This window comes from Staurois parvus, unplaced genomic scaffold (genome assembly GCF_062004578.1).
Source record: "Staurois parvus isolate SC_StPar_1 unplaced genomic scaffold, SC_StPar_1.0 ptg001053l, whole genome shotgun sequence".
Classification (NCBI taxonomy): domain Eukaryota; kingdom Metazoa; phylum Chordata; class Amphibia; order Anura; family Ranidae; genus Staurois; species Staurois parvus.
The window spans coordinates 339,407-364,517 of record NW_028318849.1 but is presented as its reverse complement, the minus strand read 5'-3'; the positions used below and the strand labels follow the sequence as shown (position 1 = coordinate 364,517).

Below are 25,111 nucleotides of genomic sequence, written 5' to 3'. Positions count from 1 at the left end.
AACTCCCCCAGACGGTGACGAAGTAACATGAGCCAACAGATACGCAGCCAACAGATACACAGATACGCATTGAATCCGCAGAGGTGTGACTGAAGTCTTGGGGGGAGGGGCATGAGGTATCATTGTAATATCGCTCCAGCCAATCACTGCAGCCTTGCAGCATCCAATGAGGCCAGAATATTGCTCACGGCCAAGTCCGATGTATTCCCCCGATTGGTCGGTGTGGGCGGGGCCCGTCTATACACCTGAGGAGTTCTCCATACACTGGTTCCGCGGGAGCTGCTCAGGACGCCGTCTCCTAGCAACCCGCCAGGATCACATGACCGGCCAGCTCTCGCTCTCTTCCCTTCACCTCCGTGTCCGGAGATCGGGTCACATGACGGAGAGCACCGCCCACTGATCGCTGGACTCGGGGAGCGGAGATGGAGCTACCTGCTGTCAGCCTGAAGGTACCTGGATGGAGGGTGGGGGGCCTGTGTGACCGGGGGGAGGGGGCCGGCATTGGGGTCGCGCAGAGTTCGAGGAAAGTTTTTATAAACTTTAGAAGTCGGTCGGAGCTTCGTGTGTACAGAGAGGAGGAACTACAACCGGGAAGACACCACCGAGGAAGAGGAAGAACGACGGCTGGGCTGAGAGAAGGATAGGCTGGTGGAGGGGGGCGAATACGGGGATAAGCTGGTGGAGGGGGGTGAGTAAAGGGGGATAGACTGGGGGAGGGGGGCAAGTACAGGGGGATAGGCTGGGGGAGGGGGGTGAATACAGGGGGATAGGCTGGCGGAGGGGGGGGGGTGAGTAAAGGGGGATAGACTGGGGGTGAGTACAGGGGGATAGACTGGGGGAGGGGGGCGAGTACAGGGGGATAGACTGGTGGAGGGGGGCGAGTACAGGGGATAGACTGGGGGGGGTGGCAGTGAGTAAAGGGGGATAGACTGGGGGGGGAGGCGGTGAGTAAACGGGGATAGACTGGGGGGGGGAGTAAAGGAAGATACGCTGGAGGAGTACGAGTAAAGGGGGATAGAATGGGGGGGGGGGGGGAGTAAGGCAGGATAGACTGGAGGCGAGTAAAGGGGCATTGACTGGGGGGGTGAGTACAGGGGATAGATTGGGGGAGGGGGGTGAGTAAAGGGGGATAGACTGGGGGAGGGAGGGTATAAACTGGGGGAGGGGAGTGAGTACAGGGGGATAAACTGGGGGAGGGGGGTGAGTACAGGGGGATAGACTGGATGGGTAAGAGTAAAGGGGAGATAGACTCTACTAGTCTACCCCCCCCCAACCCTCCCCTAATAGTAAAGGGGGGATGTACAGGGGGTGTAAGAGCAATATAAGTATAAACTATAGGGGTGTATGTGCAGATGGTATTCTAGAGGTGTGAAAATAAAGGGGAGATAGGTTAGAAGGGTGTAGACTGTAATTGGAGGGGGGGGGGGGGGAGAGTAAACTGGTATAACCTAGGTGGAGTGAGTAAAAATTGTATAGACTTCTTGACTCCCTAGTTTTGAGGCTCCTCCAGATGCAGAGTGTGGGCTCCTCGATGTTATGAGGATCCTCCAGATGCAGAGTGTGGGCTCCTCGATGTTATGAGGATCCTCCAGATGCAGAGTGTGGGCTCCTCGATGTTATGAGGATCCTCCAGATGCAGAGTGTGGGCTCCTCGATGTTATGAGGATCCTCCAGATGCAGAGTGTGGGCTCCTCGATGTTATGAGGATCCTCCAGATGCAGAGTGTGGGTTCCTTTGTATTATGAGGATCCTCCAGATGCAGAGTGTGGGCTCCTCGATGTTATGAGGATCCTCCAGATGCAGAGTGTGGGTTCCTTTGTATTATGAGGATCCTCCAGATGCAGAGTGTGGGCTCCTCGATGTTATGAGGATCCTCCAGATGCAGAGTGTGGGCTCCTCGATGTTATGAGGATCCTCCAGATGCAGAGTGTGGGTTCCTTTGTATTATGAGGATCCTCCAGATGCAGAGTGTGGGTTCCTTTGTATTATGAGGATCTTCCAGATGCAGAGTGTGGGCTCCCCGATGTTATGAGGCTCCTCTAGATGTAGTGTGTGGGTTCCTTTGTATTATGAGGCTCCTCAAGATGCAGAGTTTGCATTCCCCAGTGTTATGAGGCTCCTCTAGATACAGAGTGTGGGCTCCCCAGCATTATGAGGCTCTTCAATGTTATGAGGATCCTCTAGATCAGCAGTTTTGAACCTGTGGGTCGCGACCCCTTTGGGGGTTGAACAACCCTTTCCTCACAGGTTGCCTAAGACCATCGTAAAACACATGTTTCTGATGGTCTTAGGGACCGAGACACCGCTCCTCTATCCGTCTCCAGGCAGGTCCGCCCACATGCGGATACGCCCACATACGAGTACCCGGCGTGATGACATCATCACGCCAACCCTATCACATACACCCCCTACAAATACAGGTGTATGTGACAGGGTTGGCACCATAATGTACTTATGTGGTCCGTCACACATGTGTAAAGAGCAGCTACTGTGTAGAAAGCAGCAGTATTGGAAGTAAAACGACACTTCATGAATTCTAATTACTGGGTAAATGGTTTACTTTGTTATATTAGGACTGTCCCATGTTTCAAGACAAAATTTCATTTATTTGTAATTAGAAATAAATATTTCACAATATATAATTACATATTGTTTGTGTGATTAATCACTATGCTTTAATTATGTTCAATTTGTAACCATGAAAATACATCCTGCATATCAGATATTTACATTACGATCCATAATAGTCGCAAAATTACAGTTATGAAGTAGCAACGAAAATAATTTTATGGTTGGGGGTCACCACAACATGAGGAACTGTAATAAAGGGTCGCGGCATTAGGAAGGTTGAGAACTACTGCTCTAGATGCAGAGTGTGGATTCCTCGGTGTTCCGAGGCTCCTCTAGATGCGGAGTGTGGAATCCTCGGTGTTACGAGGCTCCTCTAGATGCAGAGTGTGGATTCCTCGGTGATACGAGGCTCCTCTAGATGCAGAGTGTGGATTCCTCGGTGATACGAGGCTCCTCTAGATGCGGAGTGTGGAATCCTCGGTGTTACGAGGCTCCTCTAGATGCAGAGTGTGGATTCCTCGGTGATACGAGGCTCCTCTAGATGCAGAGTTTGGATTCCTCGGTGATACGCGGCTCCTCTAGATGCGGAGTGTGGATCCCCCGGTGTTCCGAGGCTCCTCCTAGATGCAGAGTGTGGATTCCTCAGTGATACGAGGCTCCTCTAGATGCGGAGTGTGGATCCCCCGGTGTTCCGAGGCTCCTCCTAGATGCAGAGTGTGGATTCCTCGGTGATGCGAGGCTCCTCCTAGATGCAGAGTGTGGATTCCTCGGTGATGCGAGGCTCCTCCTAGATGCAGAGTGTGGATTCCTCGGTGATGCGAGGCTCCTCCTAGATGCAGAGTGTGGATTCCTCGGTGATGCGAGGCTCCTCCTAGATGCAGAGTGTGGATTCCTCGGTGATGCGAGGCTCCTCCTAGATGCAGAGTGTGGATTCCTCGGTGATGCGAGGCTCCTCCTAGATGCAGAGTGTGGATTCCTCTGTGATACGAGGCTCCTCCTAGATGCAGAGTGTGTATTCCTGAGTGTTCCGAGGCTCCTAGATGCAGAGTGTGGGTTCCTCGGTGTCCCCAGGCTCCTCCTAGATGCAGAGTGTGGGTTCCTCGGTGTCCCCAGGCTCCTCCTAGATGCAGAGTGTGGATTCCTCGGTGTCCCCAGGCTCCTCCTAGATGCAGAGTGTGGATTCCTCGGTGTCCCCAGGCTCCTCCTAGATGCAGAGTGTGGATTCCTCGGTGTTCCAAGGCTCCTCCTAGATGCAGAGTGTGGATTCCTCGGTGTTCCGAGGCTCCTCCTGGATGCACAGTGTGGATTCCTCGGTGTTCCGGGGCTCCTCTAGATGCGGAGTGTGGATTCCTCGGTGTTCCGGGGCTCCTCTAGATGCGGAGTGTGGATTCCTCGGTGTTCCGGGGCTCCTCTAGATGCGGAGTGTGGATTCCTCGGTGTTCCGGGGCTCCTCCTAGATGCGGAGTGTGGATTCCTCGGTGTTCCGGGGCTCCTCTAGATGCGGAGTGTGGATTCCTCGGTGTTCCGGGGCCCCTCTAGATGCGGAGTGTGGATTCCTCGGTGTTCCGGGGCTCCTCTAGATGCGGAGTGTGGATTCCTCGGTGTTCCGGGGCTCCTCTAGATGCGGAGTGTGGATTCCTCGGTGTTCCGAGGCTCCTCCTGGATGCACAGTGTGGATTCCTCGGTGTTCCGGGGCTCCTCTAGATGCGGAGTGTGGATTCCTCGGTGTTCCGGGGCTCCTCTAGATGCGGAGTGTGGATTCCTCGGTGTTCCGGGGCTCCTCTAGATGCGGAGTGTGGATTCCTCGGTGTTCCGGGGCTCCTCCTAGATGCGGAGTGTGGATTCCTCGGTGTTCCGGGGCTCCTCTAGATGCGGAGTGTGGATTCCTCGGTGTTCCGGGGCTCCTCTAGATGCGGAGTGTGGATTCCTCGGTGTTCCGGGGCTCCTCTAGATGCGGAGTGTGGATTCCTCGGTGTTCCGGGGCTCCTCTAGATGCGGAGTGTGGATTCCTCGGTGTTCCGGGGCTCCTCTAGATGCGGAGTGTGGATTCCTCGGTGTTCCGGGGCTCCTCTAGATGCGGAGTGTGGATCCCTCGGTGTTCCGAGGCTCCTCTAGATGCGGAGTGTGGATCCCTCGGTGTTCCGAGGCTCCTCTAGGATGCGGAGTGTGGATCCCTCGGTGTTCCGAGGCTCCTCTAGGATGCGGAGTGTGGATCCCTCGGTGTTCCGAGGCTCCTCTAGGGTGCAGGCTGGGTCTTTATGGGAGTGGGCCTGGAGCTGGCTGACTAGCTGTCCTGGACTTTTATGGTCACTTTGTAAAAATGTAGATTTAAGCTGGCAATACACATATAGATTTTCAGTCAATAATTTTCGTATGATTTTCTAATGATTAGTGGGGTCAAATTGATGTTCACTTTTGACAGCAGTGACCGTAAAATTCAAAGGGGCAGTAAGGAAAACTTTTCTTGATCAAACAAATTTTCAGCCGGTGTATGTAGTTATCATTCAGAAATTACATTCATTTTAACGTCAAATGTTAAAAACAAAAGACAATTTTCGAATGACATTTGTTCATTCATCAAATGTTCAAAGTATTTTCGTACGACTTTTCCTACTAATATTCTCGTCTACACGTGTATGGCCAGCTTAAGTCGGGGTCCCAATCTACTTGCCCTCATAAAAAAAAATATATATATTTTAACCAAAACTTTATTTAAATAAGGCTTTTACATTGCGCTTTTTATCTCCTCCTCCCTCCCTCCCTGCCTGTCTCCAGCACCACCCCCAGGGACTAATGCAGGCCGTAGACGGGTCGAAAATCGGCCGATAAAAAAATGGCCGATTTTCACACTGTTAGTGGGTTAATTGGTCGGCCGTTTTTCGGGGTTTTGGCACATATTTTTATCAGTAAAGTTGGAAAAAAATCAGCCGATTTTGCCAGTAATGATGGGCAAATCTGCCGATCGTTTTACCGATAAAAAAATCTACGCATGAGCCGTGACCTGCAAGAAGAAGAAGAAAAAAAAAAGAATTCCAATCCGCTATTATAGTTGACATGAATAAGTCTTGCGGTTGCAGCAATGTATCTATTTGTATCCGAATAAAAACATCTGTATCCGAAATGGATACAAATAGATACATTGTTGCAACCGCAAGACTTTTTCATGTCAAATATAATAGCGGAGCTCTCTGCAGGGACAGACGTAATTAAATGCCGGCTGTAGGTGGGACCAAAATTGGGAAAATCGGGCGATTTTTGTTTTTTTAAAATTAATTTATTTTACTGTTGGTGGTAACGTCGGCCCATTGAACGACTGATTTTTGTTTTGTTTTTTTAAACGGACGGTTTTTGACCTGTCTACGGCCTGCATAACAGCGAGGGGAGAGACCTGGCAGTGTGATGAGCACCGATTGGTTGCTTGTCAGGAAAGGGGAGTGTAGAGCACTCCTAGCGCTCGGCAGAATCGCATCTGCTGAGCGAGTAAATGTGGTGCCGGCATCAATGAGAAAAAAAAATATTATTCCTTCAGGTTACCCTCATTACCCTCACACACAGAAGCACTTGGGTGGTCAGTACAAGCACTTGCTGAACAGCCAAATCAAGCTCCGGTGTCTGCTCTGTGAGGCTTCATTCACATCTGGGTGTGTTGGGAATGCGGCAGATTCGCTGTGATTCTGCCCACAATCTCAAAACGCGCTAAAAAAAAAGCAAAACGTGGGGTTAGGTGCCATTATTTTAAACAGCACCTAAAATACAGTGCGGTTTTGCTGCGATTGTTGCGTGGCAATCGCATCGCGTGAAGCTTCTTCTCCTTTTTGGGTGAAAACCTTCAGATGATGCGATTTTCTGCAATTGCACAATGCGTCATACGACAATTGCAGCAAAACCACACTGTGTTTTAGGTGCCATTGAAAATAATGGCACTTTAACCTGCGTTTTGTGCTTGTGCGTTTTCAGATCGCAGGCAGAATCGCAGCTTCTGCTGCAATCCTGAAATGCCCAGTTGTGAATGGAGTTAGTCCTGGTTTACACTGATGCAAATCTGATACAGATCAGATCCGATCCGAAAGGTGTAGCCTCGCATGGCATCTGAAAATACATTGTTTTCGGTTCACGTCTATGCGGTGAGCTTCTGTTCCAGTTAAAAACAGGGTCTTGTGCGAGTTTAGTAGGGTGCAAATTTCATCACCATAGACTTCAGTGGGGCCGGATTAAAATCGCAATCCTGTGTTCACATGTGAATCCAGCTGGGTTTTTTTTTCTAGATTTTTACATACTTCTTTTCTCCTTGCGATTGACAGATGTTTCTGCATTGACGTCGGAGGGAGGCGACTTTGCGTTGACGTCAATGGGGGGCGGCTTTGCGTTGACGTCAATGGGAGGCGACTTTGCGTTGACGTCAATGGGAGGCGACTTTGCGTTGACGTCAATGGGAGGCGACTTTGCGTTGACGTCAATGGGAGGGTATTTTGCGTTGACGTCGGCGGGAGGGTATTTTGCGTTGACGTCGGCGGGAGGCGATTCTGCTTTGGCGGCGGCGGCAGGCGATTCTGTGTCGGCGGGAGGTGATTTTTGCGTCAATGTCAGTGGGAGGCGATTTTTACATTGACTTCAGTGGGAGGCAGTTTTGAAGAGGGAGAGACAGCAAAATCACATCTGAGTGAAATCGCACAACAACTGGAATGGTATTTACAAAGAAACGCATTCCTAAATTGCATTGCTATTTCTGCAAGCATATGTGTGAATCCAGGCTAAACCCTGCTGCTTACCTGCAGGACACTAAGCTGTTGGATCACTGCTGGGATTGGAAAGGATCAGGTTGACCAGAGCTACTAAGTTACTGCCTAAAGGGAGGAGCTGAGCAGCTGAGTCACTGCTGGGAGGGGGAGCAGAGAGAGCTGATCTACTGACTCACTGCTGGATGGTCTAGCTGAGCTGCTAAGCCACTGCTGGGGCTGTAAGCAGGGTGAGCTGAGCTCCGGAGTCTGCTTGTAGGAAGGTGCATGGGGGGGGGGAGCTAAGCTCTTTGGGTCACTGCTGGGAGGGGGAGCAAGGGACATGAGCTTCTGCATTCTTGCTGAGAAGGGGAGCTGAGCCACTGAGTCAGTGCTGGGAGGGGGAGCAAGGGACATGAGCTTCTGCATTCTTGCTGAGAAGGGGAGCTGAGCCACTGAGTCAGTGCTGGGAGGGGGAGCAAGGGACATGAGCTTCTGCATTATTGCTGAGAAGGGGAGCTGAGCCTCTGAGTCACTGCTGGAGCGGGAACCTAGACCACTAAACCATTTTATCCAGAAGGATGATACAATTTTGGGTGGACTTAGGCTTCCAAGCAGGACTCCAGGTGGATAAAAAAAAATCTTTAATTCTGAGCAACTCCCCAGAGCAAAACCTCTCTGCCACTAAATGTCACAAGTACTCGGGTTTGGATGACTGCCAAAGCCATTTAGCCCTCTTCTTCTAAGCCTAAGCCTAGGCTATAGGCTAAATGGATTCCCGCTCCCATGCCGTTATATCCCGAGATGTAACTTTTTTTTGTATTCCAGTAGAAGAAACTGAAGTTCATTGTTTAAGCTCCCTGGAGGTATTCCCAAGTGTAGCTTGGGGCAGGGGAGGACTGACCATTTGGAAACTCGGGCATTGCCCGAGGGCTTGGGGTCAGTAGGGGGCCCCATGAGATGCCCCTGGTACCTTTTTCATAGGCTTTTTTGAGTTTGGGCAAGGACACAGGGGCCCCATGATCCCCTATTGTCCAGGGGCCCCATGAGTTGTCAGTCCGCCTCTGGCTCGGGGTAAAGTTTCAGCACCACAAGTGGTAACCCCGAGCTACACTCAGGAATACACTGCAGCGTTGCTCCGGGATCTCTTCTGCACCTACCTTGTCCTGCGCTCTCACGATGTCCCCCATGCAGTGTTTCCGGCAATGTCCTCTGGCCAATGCCGGCATCTGTCATCTGGGTTCCGTCCCCTGTGACGTCGGGACGTACAGGGGACAGAACTGATGGGAAATTTGAAAATGTAAAAAGTGACATTCACTAAATTCACTAAAATCACATAGTAAAACATTACTGTATCAAACCATTTCACATACATTTTGTCCCGAGTGCTTTGTCCTGTGCCCTGCCTGCATTTTTACTGTTCTTTCTGCCTTGAAACTGAGAAACGTCCATGGCGTCCAAAAAGCGTCCCTTTAGGTCAAAAGTGGGTTTAGACCGGCTAGAGAACAGCGATAGTAAATCAGAACCACTTGCAGAATTGAGTGATAATGATTTGTGGGGGAAATTCATCATCAGACACTCAAACCGATTCTGCGACTTTGCTCAGTGATGTCCGAACTTGGCGCTATATTTCAAATTTCAGTGTTTTTGGTTTATTATATATATATATATATATATATATATATATATATATTATATTATATTATATTATGATTTTTTATGATTCTTTATTAAATTTATAATTTATGATTTCGTGTTTCAAATTGTATCATACCCGGGATGTTTACTAGACTCTTATTCGGACAGATTTCAGTGAGTTATTCCTAAAAATTACAGCCTACAATAAAAGAAAACATATTTCCATGCAAAAAGATGTACCGCTTTGAGCACAGAAATACTGACATAATCAGACCGATAGGGAGGTTAAACTTTAATATTTTCTTAGGATATTATAGAATTATCATTTTAGGATACCATAGAATGCAGAGACGACTACTAACTGAAACTGTGGGCGGAAGCTTGAACAGGAGTGGCTTAAAGCAGGACTCCAGGACAAGCAAATACTGCCACATGTATTCTTCCTTGAATCCCGTGTATTTCTTCTAGATCTGTGCAGTAATCCAGTGTGACACTTTACCTCTGTGCCGGAGCTTCCTGTAATAAAGACTGCTCACTGCTGCTCTCCCTTCTTGTGCAGGGTGACTGGTCTTGTCTCCGCCCCCTCCTGAATTTTTCTGCAGGCAGCCTGTAGTGGGTGGAGCCTGCTTGACCCCTCTCACAGGTTTGCTCCCTGCACACATGTACAGCACAGGGAAGATGTCCCTTTTAGTTTTACAAGGTAATATCTGGGTTTGCAAAAGCATTTGCTGCACACAGAGCGGATTTTCATCTTTTGTGACTATAGAGGAATATATTTCAATGAGGTTTTGTGCTCGGGGTTGAGCTTTAAATTCAGTTTGCAGACAATAAACTTGTATTTCCTCTTCCCTCAGGCAATCATCTATGTTCATTGGTTGCTGACAATGTTGTAAGTATACTTTAGTCCGGTCTTCATTTATGTAAAGCTTAGCTATACTGTTGATGAAATGCGGTCACATTCGTTCAGTGGTGGGCGGGGGGATGTGTTTGGGGAGGGGCTGGTATACTATATGTACAGAATCTCAGTTCCATAGGTAGTATGTAATGAGATGTGTACATAGGGACAAATCTGTTCACTTATTTGATCTGCTGCCTCTGCATTGCTGAACCTTTTTTTTTTTTTTCAATACAAGTCTATCAGACAGCATCAGTCTGATTGTACACAACAGAGACTCTGCAGTTTCTGATACCCTGATGTTTGCCCAGGCTTTAGGTCACATGAAGGATCTCAATAGGAGCATGTATTTCCTTCTCATGGGAAGAGAGTGACCTTTGTAACTGTTTTGGCCTTGGTCACATGTTGATGTCATCACTGGGTCTCTGTCTCTCTATGCAATGCAGGCAGATCATGGCTGGTGGAAGTGGCTGCAGGATGCTGTACTTAACTTCCTGAAAACATCACAGCACCCTGCCTCAGTACTCTTCTCAAGAAAGGGCCTTTGGTCCCGATGCAAGCGGTGGGCTGGCGTAGGGGAGTAGTTGGGCAAACATCTTCTTGCCTTGATAGGTGGATGTGAGTCTGCAGGAGCGGGCGTTCCTAGAAAGACTCTATTGATATGCAGGCTGTAGGCAGGGTCTTGTTGGCCATGAGGCCAATTGGGGCTGCTGCTTTGGGTGACACCTATGGAGTCATGGTGTTGGGCAGCACTAAAGGTAGAGTCTCCATACCGGACACCCCGTCCTCAGTGCATGTTCTGCACCTGGGCTTCAGTGTCATTGTTTGTTGTGATGCAAATGGCCTCCTGCGTTTTAGCAACCAATATTCCCCTTTGACCAGGCCGCCAGCATCCTAGCAACCAGTGCCCGTCAGCGCACTAGCAACCTTTGGTGGTGGAGGGGGGAATGGCTTACTATTCTAGAACATGAAACATCATTCCATTGACAACGCATTTTTGTGTCTTGCAGCGCCTGCACCTTCAAATGGCTGCCAAATGCCTATTACTTGTCTAATCTGACCGTCTTGGCTGTGGGCATCTGGGCAATTGTCCAGCGGGACTCTGTGGACGCCATTTTTATGGTAAGGATGCTGGATTCAGCTGTTCAGTAGTTCATGGTTGAAGAAAGGCCGTTAAGTTCATATGGGCTGAAGAAGCTCCAGTAAGGTGGGGGTGGCCCCTTATCCAGGGGACCCGAAGTTTAAGATCCACAGGTAAAAAGGCTAATGAGAGTGTCAGACCTAAGAGTCTGTGGGGGAGATTTACTAAAACTGGAGAGTGCAAAATCTGGTGCAGCTGTGCATGGCAGCCAATTGGCTTCTAACTTCAGCTTGTTCAATGAAGCTTTGGCAATAAAACCTGGAAGCTGATTGGTTTCTATGCAGAGCTGCACCAGATTTTGCACTCTCCAGTTTTACTAAATCAACCCCTGAGAGTCCAGAATCTGTTAAAATCCTTCTTTGCTCGTAATAAGACGGCATGGCACCGCCAGTGTGTTTCGGGGGTTCAGACACTCCCACTTCAAGTGGAACTTCACCCCCAAACCCCCCTTTTTCCTCCATGTTACCTTTTTATGCGGGGTTGTCCTCAATTAAAATACTAACTTGCCTAGTGAATCCAGCCTTGTCCTTCCACAATGTGCCGTAAGTTGAGTCCCACCCTTCTGACATCTTCAGGAGCCTGATTTCCTCTTGCGGCTGTATGAAAGCTAATGCCTCCTTGAATATCGTAGGAGGAATTAAAGTGATATTAAAGGCAAGCTTTTAAAAAAAAAAACGTACCTGCTCTATGTAATGGTTTTACACAGCGTAGCCCCGATCCTCCTATGCTCTTTCTCTGGTCCCCCAACGCAGCTCCTGGCCCCTTCCTCCGTCCAAGTGTCCTCAAAGCAAAGCAAGCAGCTTGCTGTGGGGGAACCCAAGCAGGCTCACTCCCGAGCCACTGCTTTGCGTGTCCACTCACACACAAAGCCATGGCTCGGCCCCGCCCCCTCTCTCTCCTCATTGGCTCACTGGCTGTGATTGACAGCATTGGGGGCCAATGCCTCCCGCTGCTGTCTCAACCAATGAGGAGGGAGAGTCCTCTGAGAGCCAAGGCTCTTGTGCACATAGCTGGTTCGTAGGGGGACTGCTGGACACAGAAGTTTTTTTACCTTCATGCATAGATTGCATGACGTTACAAAACCTGGAGCCTTTACAACCACTTTAAGAGCAGGGTGTATGTCATTCCTGACCATGGGGAGCAGATCGACTGCGAGTTAAAGTAGAACTAAAGGCAAGACTTTTTTTTTTTTTTCCTTTAGGATAGAGTAAGGGGGGGGGGGGTGATAACTCCTGCCAGTTTTGTTTTTTTTTTTGTTTTTTTTTTTGCCATCTGTGTCCCATTGGGGAGATTTCTCTTAATTTCCCATCCCATAGCCAAAACAGGAAGTAAGAGGAAATCCCTCCAAAGTGAGGGGATTCCTGGGTGGTACCAGAACTAGTGTCCTCTCTATTACTGTTCTGAGGACAACCCAAAATTTGCAATTTCCTTTCACTTTCACTCTCGGTGAAAACGGTAAATGCAACAAACAGAGTGAATCTTCCTAATGGGGACACAGACAGCAATAAAAAACTGACAGGGGTTCTAAGCCCTTGCCACTTTATATAAAACTAAAAAAAAGTTTTGTCTTTAGCTATATATAAATGGAAGTTTTTTTTTTTATCTATTTAAATGTGAAAAAAATGAATAAAATATCCATAAATTAAAAAAAAAATGGGCAACTTGGTTCATGCCAATAATGGAAATGTTATTAGACTCAAACAAAAAACTGAAATGAAGATAACCACATGTTGGTTTCATGCAGAGCTGCCCATTGATATGAATGGGTGTAGACGGCTGTACACAGGTATGCACCGCTACTTGTATAACCACTTCCAGTCCGGGCCAATTCTGACGTTTCTTTCCTACATGTAAAAAAACATAATTTTTTTGCTAGAAAACTACTTGGAACCCTAAACATTATATATGTTTTTAAGCAGAGGCGCTGTGGAATACAATGGTGGGTTTTACGTGTTTTTTTGTCACATGATCTTTGCACAGCATTTTTTTTTTTTCAGGTGCAAATTTTGTTTTGGACAAAATACATTTTAATGCACAAAAACACAATATAATACCTCGTTGTTTGATGCAATATTAAAGATGATGTTACGTCGAGTAGATAACAAACATGTCAGACTTTAAAATTCCATCCGCTCATGGAATGGCGCCAAACTACAGTACCAAGAAATCTCCATAGGCAATGCTTTGAAAGTTTTTACAGGTTTAGAGTTACTGAGGAGGTCTGGTGCTAAAATGATTTCCCTTGCTCTGACGTTTGCGGCGATACCTCACATGTGTGGTTCGATCGCTGTTTACTTTTATTTTTGTTTTTACACTGTGTCTTTACATTTTTTTTTTAAATCTCTTTTATTGCTATCAGAAGGGATGAACAACTTAAGCCATGACAGGTCCTCTTTACGGAAAGATCTGGGGTCTATTAGACCCCATATCTCTCCTCTGGCCTCCAGTGCATGTGAGAAAACCAAGATAATTTTGATCACATGCTCTGTTCAAGCCGGTTTGTTTACACGAGACCGAAACCGAAAGTGAGGAAATAAAAATAAAAATATATAATCCCCCTGCGCTCCACTGGAAATATCATTGCACAGTGGGAGGAACATTAGTTCCTCTCACTGTGTCCCAGGAACCGGATGCTACTGGTCCCACCCCCTCCCGCTGCCTGTAAAAGAAATCCAACAGCTTCTTGGCCACTAGAATTACTTTTACATTAACCATTTCCTGTCCGGCCCATGTATATAAATGGCTGGATGGGAACAGTGCAGGAGCGGGTTTCCGTTCATAAACAGCACCCGCATTATCAGCCTGTGCGAGCTCCCTCGGAGCGCGCAGTACCGCGATCCGGTGCCTGCTGTGTCCGGAGGACACAGCGGAACACCGATTGCTGCACGGGACCTATGTGCGTGGTCCCGATCATGTGATCACTGATTGGCCAATCAGTGATCATATGAATAGTAGTAAGCAAGATGTTACTTCTAACATCATTGCTTACTACTTGTGAGATCTGTGAATGATCACAGAGATCACATGGTACAAGCTGAGACCAATCACAGCTATCGTAGTATTTCTCAATGGCTGCAAGAATGCAGCCAGAGAGAAGGAGAAATGATTGCTTTTACAGCCTTTATGGGTGTAAAAGCAAGCCGTGTAGAAAAAAAATCTTCATCACCCCCCACAAGTGGTACAGTGTCACTATGGTGACACTGTACAGCTAGGGTGACAGTATGTTAAAAAAAAACATAAATAATAATATAAAAAAAAATTGAAAAATTATAATTTTTGGTTAGAAACTAATTTGGGGTTTTTTTTTTTTTTTTACTAAAAAGATAGCTGAATACATTTTGGCCAAGATTTATGAAGAAAGATTATTTATTTGCAAAATTTTATAAGAAAAACACGTTTTTTTCAAAATGTGTGGACTTTTTCATTTATATAGCAAAAAAAAATAAAAATCCCAGCGGTGAATAAATAAAACAAAAATAAAGTTTTAATCCGTCTCAAAAAAATGCTAAAAAATTCATATGGGTACAGTGTTGCATGACCGTGCAATTGTCATTCAAAGTGTGAAAGCTGAAAAATGGCCTGGATAGGAAGGGGGTGAAAGTGTCCGGACTTGAAGTGGTTAAAGAGAATCGCTGGCCTTAAAAAAACAAAAGTTAGACCTCAATCATACCTGCATCGACGACCAAGATGTCACCCTTCCAATCCAACGACATACTGGCATGTCGCTGGACGGGAAGCAGATAAAGTGGCAGACGCACACAGATGTAATGTTTCGAGTGCAGGTAGGTGCATTCGGAACATCTGTGCACCAGGGGCGGACTGACAACTCGGGCAATAGGGGCTCATGGGGCCCCTGTGTCCTCGCCCACACTCAAACTACACCCAAAAAAGCCTAAGAAAGGTACCAGGGGCATCTCATGGGGCCCCCTACTGACCCTGGGCCCTTGGGCAGTGCCCGAATGGCCCTGCTGTGCACATATGCCACTTCACGCAAGTAGCCATATATAGTTGCATACAGCCACTTTCTACTGAAACATGTTGACTGTTCAAGTTGACTTGTATATTAAAGTGATACTAAAGGTTTATGCTGGGCGGCACAGTGGCATAATGGTTAGCATGTCTGCCTTGCAGTAAATGGGTCATGGGTTCGATTCCCGACTATGGCACCTCCTGCATGGAGTTTGCATGTTCTCCCTGTGCTTGCGTGGGTTTCCTCCGGGTACTCCGGTTTCCTCCCACACTCCAGAAACATGCTGGTTGGTGAATTGATTACTGTCCAAATTGGCCCTAGTATGTGTATGTGTAAATGTGAGTTAGGGACCTTAGATAGTACGCATAAATTGACAGCACTATATAAGTACCTGAAATAAATAAAATATTAAAAAAACAAACATGTCTATATTTACCTGCTGTGTGCAGTGATTTTGCACAGAGCAGCCTGGATCCTCCTCTTGTTGGATCTCCCGCAGGCTCTCCTCTCCCCTCCCTCCTGTCGAGTCCCCCCACAGCAGGTACCCACTTTTCCTTGAGTCCATTCACACATACAGCCGTGGCTCGACCCCGCCCTCACTCTTCTCATTGGCTCACTGGCTGTGATTGATAGCAGTGGGAGCCAATGGCTAAAATGGAACTAAGCACTCCAGTCCAAGGAAGCTGCCATCTTAGCCTCTGCTTGATCTGCAGTTGCCATGGACTGCCCATAGATTCAGTTATGACACGAGCTTGACAGTTTGTTTGAGAGCACAAGCAACTGTGATCGTTCTCTTTCACAGAATGCTCTTTGTTTTAAGAGCGCTCGTTTGATTTTTCATTAGTGAAGTCAGTAACCATAAATGTGTTTGTTTTTTTTTTGGTTTTTTTTTTGTTTTTTTGTTTTTTTTTCACCAAATTCAATTTGCTTCAAAATCGAATGTTAAAAATAAATGTTTTCAAAGTGTTTTTGAGCTGCATTAGTCAAGTCATCAAATGTAATGATGAGAATTTTCGTACGAATGTTCATTTGAAAAACTCCTAGTGTATGGCCAGTTTTAGATCTTTGGTCTGGCACTCTTATTAGACTTTTTTTTACAAATGGATCTTTATGATAAGGTTAAACACCCAAAACTGATATTGGCGGGGGGGGGGGGGGGGGGGTTACCTTCATCACATTGTATGGTAAGATGAATATAAAAAGCTTACCAAATAAACCTGGACCCTATATAATGTTAGTGGTTGGTGGGCGATGCTGGAAAATCAAATGTAGGTCTTCTCACCTAAGATCTCGAGAGGTTCTGGAAGGCAGTCAGTGATAAAAGTGAAGTATTTTCAAGTATTGGAAGGTCTGACCCTTTAAGGGGATTTACATGAGCATTGCTGATTGGCTGACCTTTTATTTGCAGTTTCTGGTTGGTCTGATCACTACAGTGGTATTGGACATTCTACTCCTCGCCCTGTACTTCGCTGCCTTCGAACAAGCAACCGAGAAGGAGGTCACCAGGGACTTGTTCCGATTTAGCGGTGGAATGGCCATATTAAGCCTAATATTGAAACCATTGTCATGTTTCTTCACATATCACATGTATGTGGAGCGTGGAGGGGAGTGCAGCATCAGCTTAGGTACGTGTTGGTATGAAGGACTCTGCTCACCTCCTTATATCAAACTCTCCTCTCTTGAATACTCTGCACTGCTGGAGAACTCTACTCCTCCCCCTATCCAACTCTTCTCTCCTGAAATACGCTGCACAGCTGGAGGACTCTTCTTCTATCCAACTCTCCTCTCCTGAAATACTCCGCTCTACTGGAGGACTCGGCTCCTTCCTCTATCTAACCCTCCTCTCCAGAAATACTCTGCACTGCTGGAGGACTCTTCTCCTTCCTCTATCCAACTCTCCTCTTCTGAAATACTCCGCTCTGCAGGAGGACTCTGCTCCCTCCTCTGTCCACCTCTCCTCTCCTGAAATACTCTGCACTGCTGGATGACTCCGCTCCTTCCTCTATCCAACTCTCCTCTCCTGAAATACTCTGCACTGGGGGAGGACTCTGCTCCTTCCTCTATCCAACTCTCCTCTCCTGAAATACTCTGCTCTGCTGGATGACTCTACTCCTTCCTCTATCCAACTCTCCTCTCCTGAAATACTCTGCACTGGGGGAGGACTCTGCTCCTTCCTCTATCCAACTCTCCTCTCCTGAAATACTCTGCTCTGCTGGATGACTCTACTCCTTCCTCTATCCAACTCTCCTCTCCTGAAATACTCTGCACTGGGGGAGGACTCTGCTCCTTGATCTATCTAACTCTCCTCTCCTGACATACTCTAGTCTACAGGAGAATTCTGCTCCTTCCTGTATCCAACTTTCCTCTCCTGAAATACTTTGCTCTGCTGAAGGAGTCTACTCCCTCTATCCAACTTCGCTCTCCTGAAATACTTACCGTATTTGCCGGCGTATAAGACGACTTTTTAACCTATGAAAATCTTCTTAAAAGTCAGGGGTCATCTTATACGCTGGTAAACGGCGAGCTGGTGTCAGGGCAGCACTTTTTCGAGGGGCGGCGCGGTGGCGGAAGGGACACTAAGTACAGGGGCAAGCAGGGGGCTGCTGTACCTTACCTGGCTCCGGTCCCAGTCCCACGACGATCCGGTCCAGGAAGCGCGGCTGCTCCTTCTTTCAGTTCGGCCGCTCGATGGTCGCGCGGCCGCTCGGCTCCGCCTCCTCACCGATGATTGGGCGCCAGCACTGGAAAGGCACACAGGCGATTAATCACCGGCGAGGAGGCGGAGCCGATTAGCCCCGCGAAAATCGAGTGAGGGAGCGGCCAGTAAGTGTGCAGCAGCACCATGCTGTGACACTCTTGGCACTATTCCTCTCCCCCACTGACACCAAGGATGGGGCACTGTTCCTCCCCCACTGACACCAAGGATGGGGCACTGTTCCTCCCCCACTGACACCAAGGATGGGGCACTGTTCCTCCCCCACTGACACCAACGATGGGGCACTGTTCCTCCCCCCCACTGACACCAACGATGGGGCACTGTTCCTCCCCCCCCACTGACACCAACGATGGGGCACTGTTCCTCCCCCCCACTGACACCAACGATGGGGCACTGTTCCTCCCCCCCCACTGACACCAACGATGGGGCACTGTTCCTCCCCCCCCACTGACACCAACGATGGGGCACTGTTCCTCCCCCCCACTGACACCAACGATGGGGCACTGTTCCTCCCCCCCCACTGACACCAACGATGGGGCACTGTTCCTCCCCCCCCACTGACACCAACGATGGGGCACTGTTCCTCCCCCCCACTGACACCAACGATGGGGCACTGTTCCTCCCCCCCACTGACACCAACGATGGGGCACTGTTCCTCCCCCCCACTGACACCAACGATGGGGCACTGTTCCTCCCCCCCACTGACACCAACGATGGGGCACTGTTCCTCCCCCCCACTGACACCAACGATGGGGCACTGTTCCTCCCCCCCACTGACACCAACGATGGGGCACTGTTCCTCCCCCCCACTGACACCAACGATGGGGCACTGTTCCTCCCCCCCACTGACACCAACGATGGGGCACTGTTCCTCCCCCCCACTGACACCAACGATGGGGCACTGTTCCTCCCCCCCACTGACACCAACGATGGGGCACTGTTCCTCCCCCCCACTGACACCAACGATGGGGCACTGTTCCTCCCCCCCACTGACACCAACGATGGGGCACTGTTCCTCCCCCCCACTGACACCAACGATGGGGCACTGTTCCTCCCCCCCACTGACACCAACGATGGGGCACTGTTCCTCCCCCCCACTGACACCAACGATGGGGCACTGTTCCTCCCCCCCACTGACACCAACGATGGGGCACTGTTCCTCCCCCCCACTGACACCAACGATGGGGCACTGTTCCTCCCCCCCACTGACACCAACGATGGGGCACTGTTCCTCCCCCCCACTGACACCAACGATGGGGCACTGTTCCTCCCCCCCACTGACACCAACGATGGGGCACTGTTCCTCCCCCCCACTGACACCAACGATGGGGCACTGTTCCTCCCCCCCACTGACACCAACGATGGGGCACTGTTCCTCCCCCCCACTGACACCAACGATGGGGCACTGTTCCTCCCCCCCACTGACACCAACGATGGGGCACTGTTCCTCCCCCCCACTGACACCAACGATGGGGCACTGTTCCTCCCCCCCACTGACACCAACGATGGGGCACTGTTCCTCCCCCCCACTGACACCAACGATGGGGCACTGTTCCTCCCCCCCACTGACACCAACGATGGGGCACTGTTCCTCCCCCCCACTGACACCAACGATGGGGCACTGTTCCTCCCCCCCACTGACACCAACGATGGGGCACTGTTCCTCCCCCCCACTGACACCAACGATGGGGCACTGTTCCTCCCCCCCACTGACACCAACGATGGGGCACTGTTCCTCCCCCCCACTGACACCAACGATGGGGCACTGTTCCTCCCCCCCACTGACACCAACGATGGGGCACTGTTCCTCCCCCCCACTGACACCAACGATGGGGCACTGTTCCTCCCCCCCACTGACACCAACGATGGGGCACTGTTCCTCCCCCCCACTGACACCAACGATGGGGCACTGTTCCTCCCCCCCACTGACACCAACGATGGGGCACTGTTCCTCCCCCCCACTGACACCAACGATGGGGCACTGTTCCTCCCCCCCACTGACACCAACGATGGGGCACTGTTCCTCCCCCCCACTGACACCAACGATGGGGCACTGTTCCTCCCCCCCACTGACACCAACGATGGGGCACTGTTCCTCCCCCCCACTGACACCAACGATGGGGCACTGTTCCTCCCCCCCACTGACACCAACGATGGGGCACTGTTCCTCCCCCCACTGACACCAACGATGGGGCACTGTTCCTCCCCCCCACTGACACCAACGATGGGGCACTGTTCCTCCCCCCCACTGACACCAACGATGGGGCACTGTTCCTCCCCCCCACTGACACCAACGATGGGGCACTGTTCCTCCCCCCCACTGACACCAACGATGGGGCACTGTTCCTCCCCCCCACTGACACCAACGATGGGGCACTGTTCCTCCCCCCCACTGACACCAACGATGGGGCACTGTTCCTCCCCCCCACTGACACCAACGATGGGGCACTGTTCCTCCCCCCCACTGACACCAACGATGGGGCACTGTTCCTCCCCCCCACTGACACCAACGATGGGGCACTGTTCCTCCCCCCCACTGACACCAACGATGGGGCACTGTTCCTCCCCCCCACTGACACCAACGATGGGGCACTGTTCCTCCCCCCCACTGACACCAACGATGGGGCACTGTTCCTCCCCCCCACTGACACCAACGATGGGGCACTGTTCCTCCCCCCCACTGACACCAACGATGGGGCACTGTTCCTCCCCCCCACTGACACCAACGATGGGGCACTGTTCCTCCCCCCCACTGACACCAACGATGGGGCACTGTTCCTCCCCCCCACTGACACCAACGATGGGGCACTGTTCCTCCCCCCCACTGACACCAACGATGGGGCACTGTTCCTCCCCCCCACTGACACCAACGATGGGGCACTGTTCCTCCCCCCCACTGACACCAACGATGGGGCACTGTTCCTCCCCCCCACTGACACCAACGATGGGGCACTGTTCCTCCCCCCCACTGACACCAACGATGGGGCACTGTTCCTCCCCCCCACTGACACCAACGATGGGGCACTGTTCCTCCCCCCCACTGACACCAACGATGGGGCACTGTTCCTCCCCCCCACTGACACCAACGATGGGGCACTGTTCCTCCCCCCCACTGACACCAACGATGGGGCACTGTTCCTCCCCCCCACTGACACCAACGATGGGGCACTGTTCCTCCCCCCCACTGACACCAACGATGGGGCACTGTTCCTCCCCCCCACTGACACCAACGATGGGGCACTGTTCCTCCCCCCCACTGACACCAACGATGGGGCACTGTTCCTCCCCCCCACTGACACCAACGATGGGGCACTGTTCCTCCCCCCCACTGACACCAACGATGGGGCACTGTTCCTCCCCCCCACTGACACCAACGAGGGGGCACTGTTCCCCCCCCCACTGACACCAGTGATGGGGCACTGTTCCCCCCCCCTCCCACTGACACCAATGATGGGACACTATTCCTCCCACTGACACCAATGATGGGACACTATTCCTCACACTGACACCAATGATGGGACACTATTCCTCACACACTGACACTAATGATGGGACACTATTCCTCCCACTGACACCAATGATGGGACACTATTCCTCCCACTGACACCAATGATGGGACACTATTCCTCACACTGACACCAATGATGGGACACTATTCCTCACACACTGACACTAATGATGGGGCACTGTTCCTCCCCCCCCACTGACACCAACGAGGGGGCACTGTTCCCCCCCCCCCCAATGACACCAACGAGGGGGCACTGTTCCCCCCCCCCCCCACTGACACCAACGAGGGGGCACTGTTCCCCCCCCCCCCACTGACACCAACGAGGGGGCACTGTTCCCCCCCCCCCCCCACTGACACCAACGAGGGGGCACTGTTCCCCCCCCCCCCACTGACACCAACGAGGGGGCACTGTTCCCCCCCCCCCTGACACCAACGAGGGGGCACTGTTCCCCCCCGCACTGACACCAGTGATGGGGCACTGTTCCCCCCCCCTCCCACTGACACCAATGATGGGACACTATTCCTCCCACTGACACCAATGATGGGACACTATTCCTCCCACTGACACCAATGATGGGACACTATTCCTCACACTGACACCAATGATGGGACACTATTCCTCCCACTGACACCAATGATGGGACACTATTCCTCCCACTGACACCAATGATGGGACACTATTCCTCACACTGACACCAATGATGGGACACTATTCCTCACACACTGACACTAATGATGGGGCACCATCATTGGTGTCAGTGGGAGGAATCGTGTCCCATCATTGGTGTCAGTGGGAGGAATAGTGCCCCATCATTGGTGTCAGTGGATGAAATAGTGCCCCATCATTGGTGTCAGTGGGAGGAATAGTGCCCCATCATTGGTGTCAGTGGGAGGAATAGCACCCCATCATTGGAATACCATACTGAAATAGCATACCATATTGAAATCAAATCTGATGTTTTTTCATTTTTATTTGGTGTGTGTTGGAAGAGGGGTAGTCTTATACGTCGGGTATAGCTCAAACCCTATATTTTAACAGAAAAAGTAGGGGGTCGTCTTATATGCCGGCAAATACGGTAATTCTGCTGGAGAACTCTTCTCCTTCCTCTCTCAACCTATCCTCTCCTGAAATATTCTGTACTGCTGGAGGACTCTTCTCCTTTCTCTAACTCTCCTCTCCTGAAATACTTTGCTCTGCTAGAGGACTCTACTCTGTACTGACTTCTACTTTGTCTAACTCTTTCCTCTTGAATACTCTACTCCTTCCTCTATCTAAAGCCAGCCATACATGGTTTGAAATTCAGTCAATCCATGTATGGGCAGGGTGGTTGTACAAAAGTTGATCTGTCAATCAACTTCTGTACAACCGCTCTGACGGATTTTTGTTGTTCGATCAGCTCTGCAGGCTATAGCTGGCAGTGCTGATCAGTGTATTCTGATGGCAGGAAGTCTCCCTCCCAATCCACTGGTTAAACCAAAATAAAATAGATTAATCTATGGACTGCTTAACTCTTCTCTTCTGAAATACTCTCTTCTGCTGAAGGACTCTGCTCTTCCCTCTATCCAACTCTCCTCTCCTGAAATACTCTGCACTGCTGGAGGACTCTGCTCCTTCCTCTATCTAACTCTCCTCTCCTGACATACTCTGCTCTACAGGAGGACTTTGCTCCTTCCTCTATCTAACTCTCCTCTCCTGAAAACTCTGCACTGCTGGAGGACTCTTCTCCTTCCTCTAACTCTATTCTCCTGAAATTCTCTGCTCCTTCTTCTATTCAACTCTCCTCTCCTGAAACACTCTGCACTGCTGGAGGACTCTGCTCCTTCCTCTATCCAACTCTCCTCTCCTGAAATACTTTTCACTGCTGGAGGACTCCGCTCCTTCCTCTATCCAACTCTCCTCTCCTGAAATACTTTTCACTGCTGGAGGACTCTGCTCCTTCCTCTATCCAACTCTCCTCTCCTGAAATACTCTGCTCTGCTGGAGGACTCTCCTGCTTCTTTTCTCTGCACACATCTCCCCTCCCCCTCGGCTCATCATTTGCTATTTGTTCTCATGCGCTGTTTTTGCTGTTTTGACTTTTTGTTTAAACTGCTTCCATGTGTTCTTTATCAGTGTACCTAGTTGTTTGACCATTGGATGCGCTGAGTGTTGATAAGTCACTCTGGTCTCCTGAATGGGGTTGCACGGGATTCTTTGTCAGTCTGTCATCACTTCCTACAAGGCTGACTGACCTCTATTTATTGTGCACTGAAATATTCATGTCTGCCGCTACAGCACAGAACACGTTTGCTCAATCTCTGTCCTCCGATCTGCTGCTTGTAATTACACCCTCTGACTAAACCCTGGCAGCTTTTAAAAAGATCCCCACATATGAGTTAAAGTGTAGGTAAAGCTTCATTTTTTTTGTGTCATTGACTCTAAAATGAATTGCTTTTATTGTGTGCTCAACATTTGTTTCATTACTATATTCCTGTATAGTAAATACTTGGCTGATCCCATCATTTATCTCTACTTTCTTAATCAGAGTGGCAATGCTATTCCAGGTGATCCTCCATCTTTAGCATTGCCACTCTCATTGGACCTGCTCCAGTTTTCCTCTGGGAGAAGGCTATGCTTTGTTTTGAGCTCAGGTATTATATGAAAGAACACATTCCTGTCAACCTTTCAGAAGTGCTTTTCCTCCCCGATGGCCACTGGGTGTTGCAGACGTTGGCTGTGCAAGCTGGTCTGATAGTGTGATCAAGCAACTGATCAGCAGATTGCACAGCTACAGTCTGCACCACCCAGAGGCAAGCAGGGTAGAGCATGCACATCTAAAGGGATGCAATGGATGTGTTCTTTCATATAATGTTTAGACTCAGAGCTCTGTCAACTAAATTCTGTCCCACTATCAGTGAGGGAGGTGTTGGAGATACATAGGCTACATCACATGACCACTAAAAAAAGAGAGTTTACAAAAGGTTGCTTAACCACTTACCCTGCAGAGGATTTACCCCCCTTCCTGACCAGGCCATTTTTTGTGATACGGAGCTGCATTAATTTAACTAACAATTGCACGATCATGCAACTCCAGTACATAAATGAAATTTATGTCCTTTTTTACCACAAATAGAGCTTTATTTCAGTGGTATTTGCTCACCTCTGCATTTTTTTATTTTCTGCACTATAAACAAAAAAAGACTGACAATTTTGAGAAAAAAACAATATTTTTGACTTTTTGCTATTAAACATGTCCAGTAAAAAAATTTTAAAAATCAAATTTCGGCATAAATGTAGGCCAAAATATATTCTGCAAAATATCTTTGAAATAAAAAATCCCAATACGTGTAAATTAATTGGTCTACGTGAAAGTTATAGCGTTTACAAATGGCGGTATATATACTGGAAATTTTTTTTTTTACTAGTAATGGCGGCAATTAGTGACTTATAGCGGGACTGCGACGGGCATTCTGACACTGGGGAGAACTGACTTGGTGTCACTGACATCCCCAGTGACACAAATACAGTGATCAGTGCTAATAAAAACACTGACACAGTACTAATGGCACTGGGCAGGAAGGGGTTAACATGTGGGGTGATCAAAGGGTTAACTGTGTGCTGTTTCACTATATGGGCTGTGTGTGTGTTTCACTGTAAGCACACTGTTTTGTATGGCTCTGCGTAGCAGAGACATACAAAGCAGTGTGCAGGAGCGGACAGGGGAGAGATCTGTGTTGATTATACACAGCTCTCTGTCCCGTCGGACATACCCGGCAATCACCGGGTGCTGGCGAGGAATCACTTTCCTGGACCCGGTGATTGACAGCTGAGGCCGCTAATGGCGGCGCAGGTAGGAGGCACGCGTGCCCCCTACCCAGAACTGAAAAATCATGTGTGTGTATTTATGTATATATAATATATGTGATTTTGTGCACCTGTGCTGCCCTGTAGCACTATTTCTGCTATAGGGCAGCGCA

The 25,111-nt window shown here is 49.5% G+C and overlaps 1 protein-coding gene across 1 annotated transcript in view; it reads left to right on the top strand.

Annotated features, from left to right (window-relative positions):
• Positions 1-340: 340 nt before the first annotated feature.
• AGTRAP (angiotensin II receptor associated protein) overlaps positions 341-25,111 on the top strand; it is a 38,292-nt gene continuing 13,521 nt past the window's right edge. The window contains exons 1-4 of the mRNA XM_089658147.1: positions 341-449; positions 9,779-9,813; positions 10,830-10,941; positions 16,339-16,555. Of these exons, the coding sequence (XP_089514273.1) occupies positions 423-449; positions 9,779-9,813; positions 10,830-10,941; positions 16,339-16,555 (391 nt within the window). The 5' untranslated portion in view covers positions 341-422. The remainder of the gene's footprint in view (positions 450-9,778; positions 9,814-10,829; positions 10,942-16,338; positions 16,556-25,111) is intronic.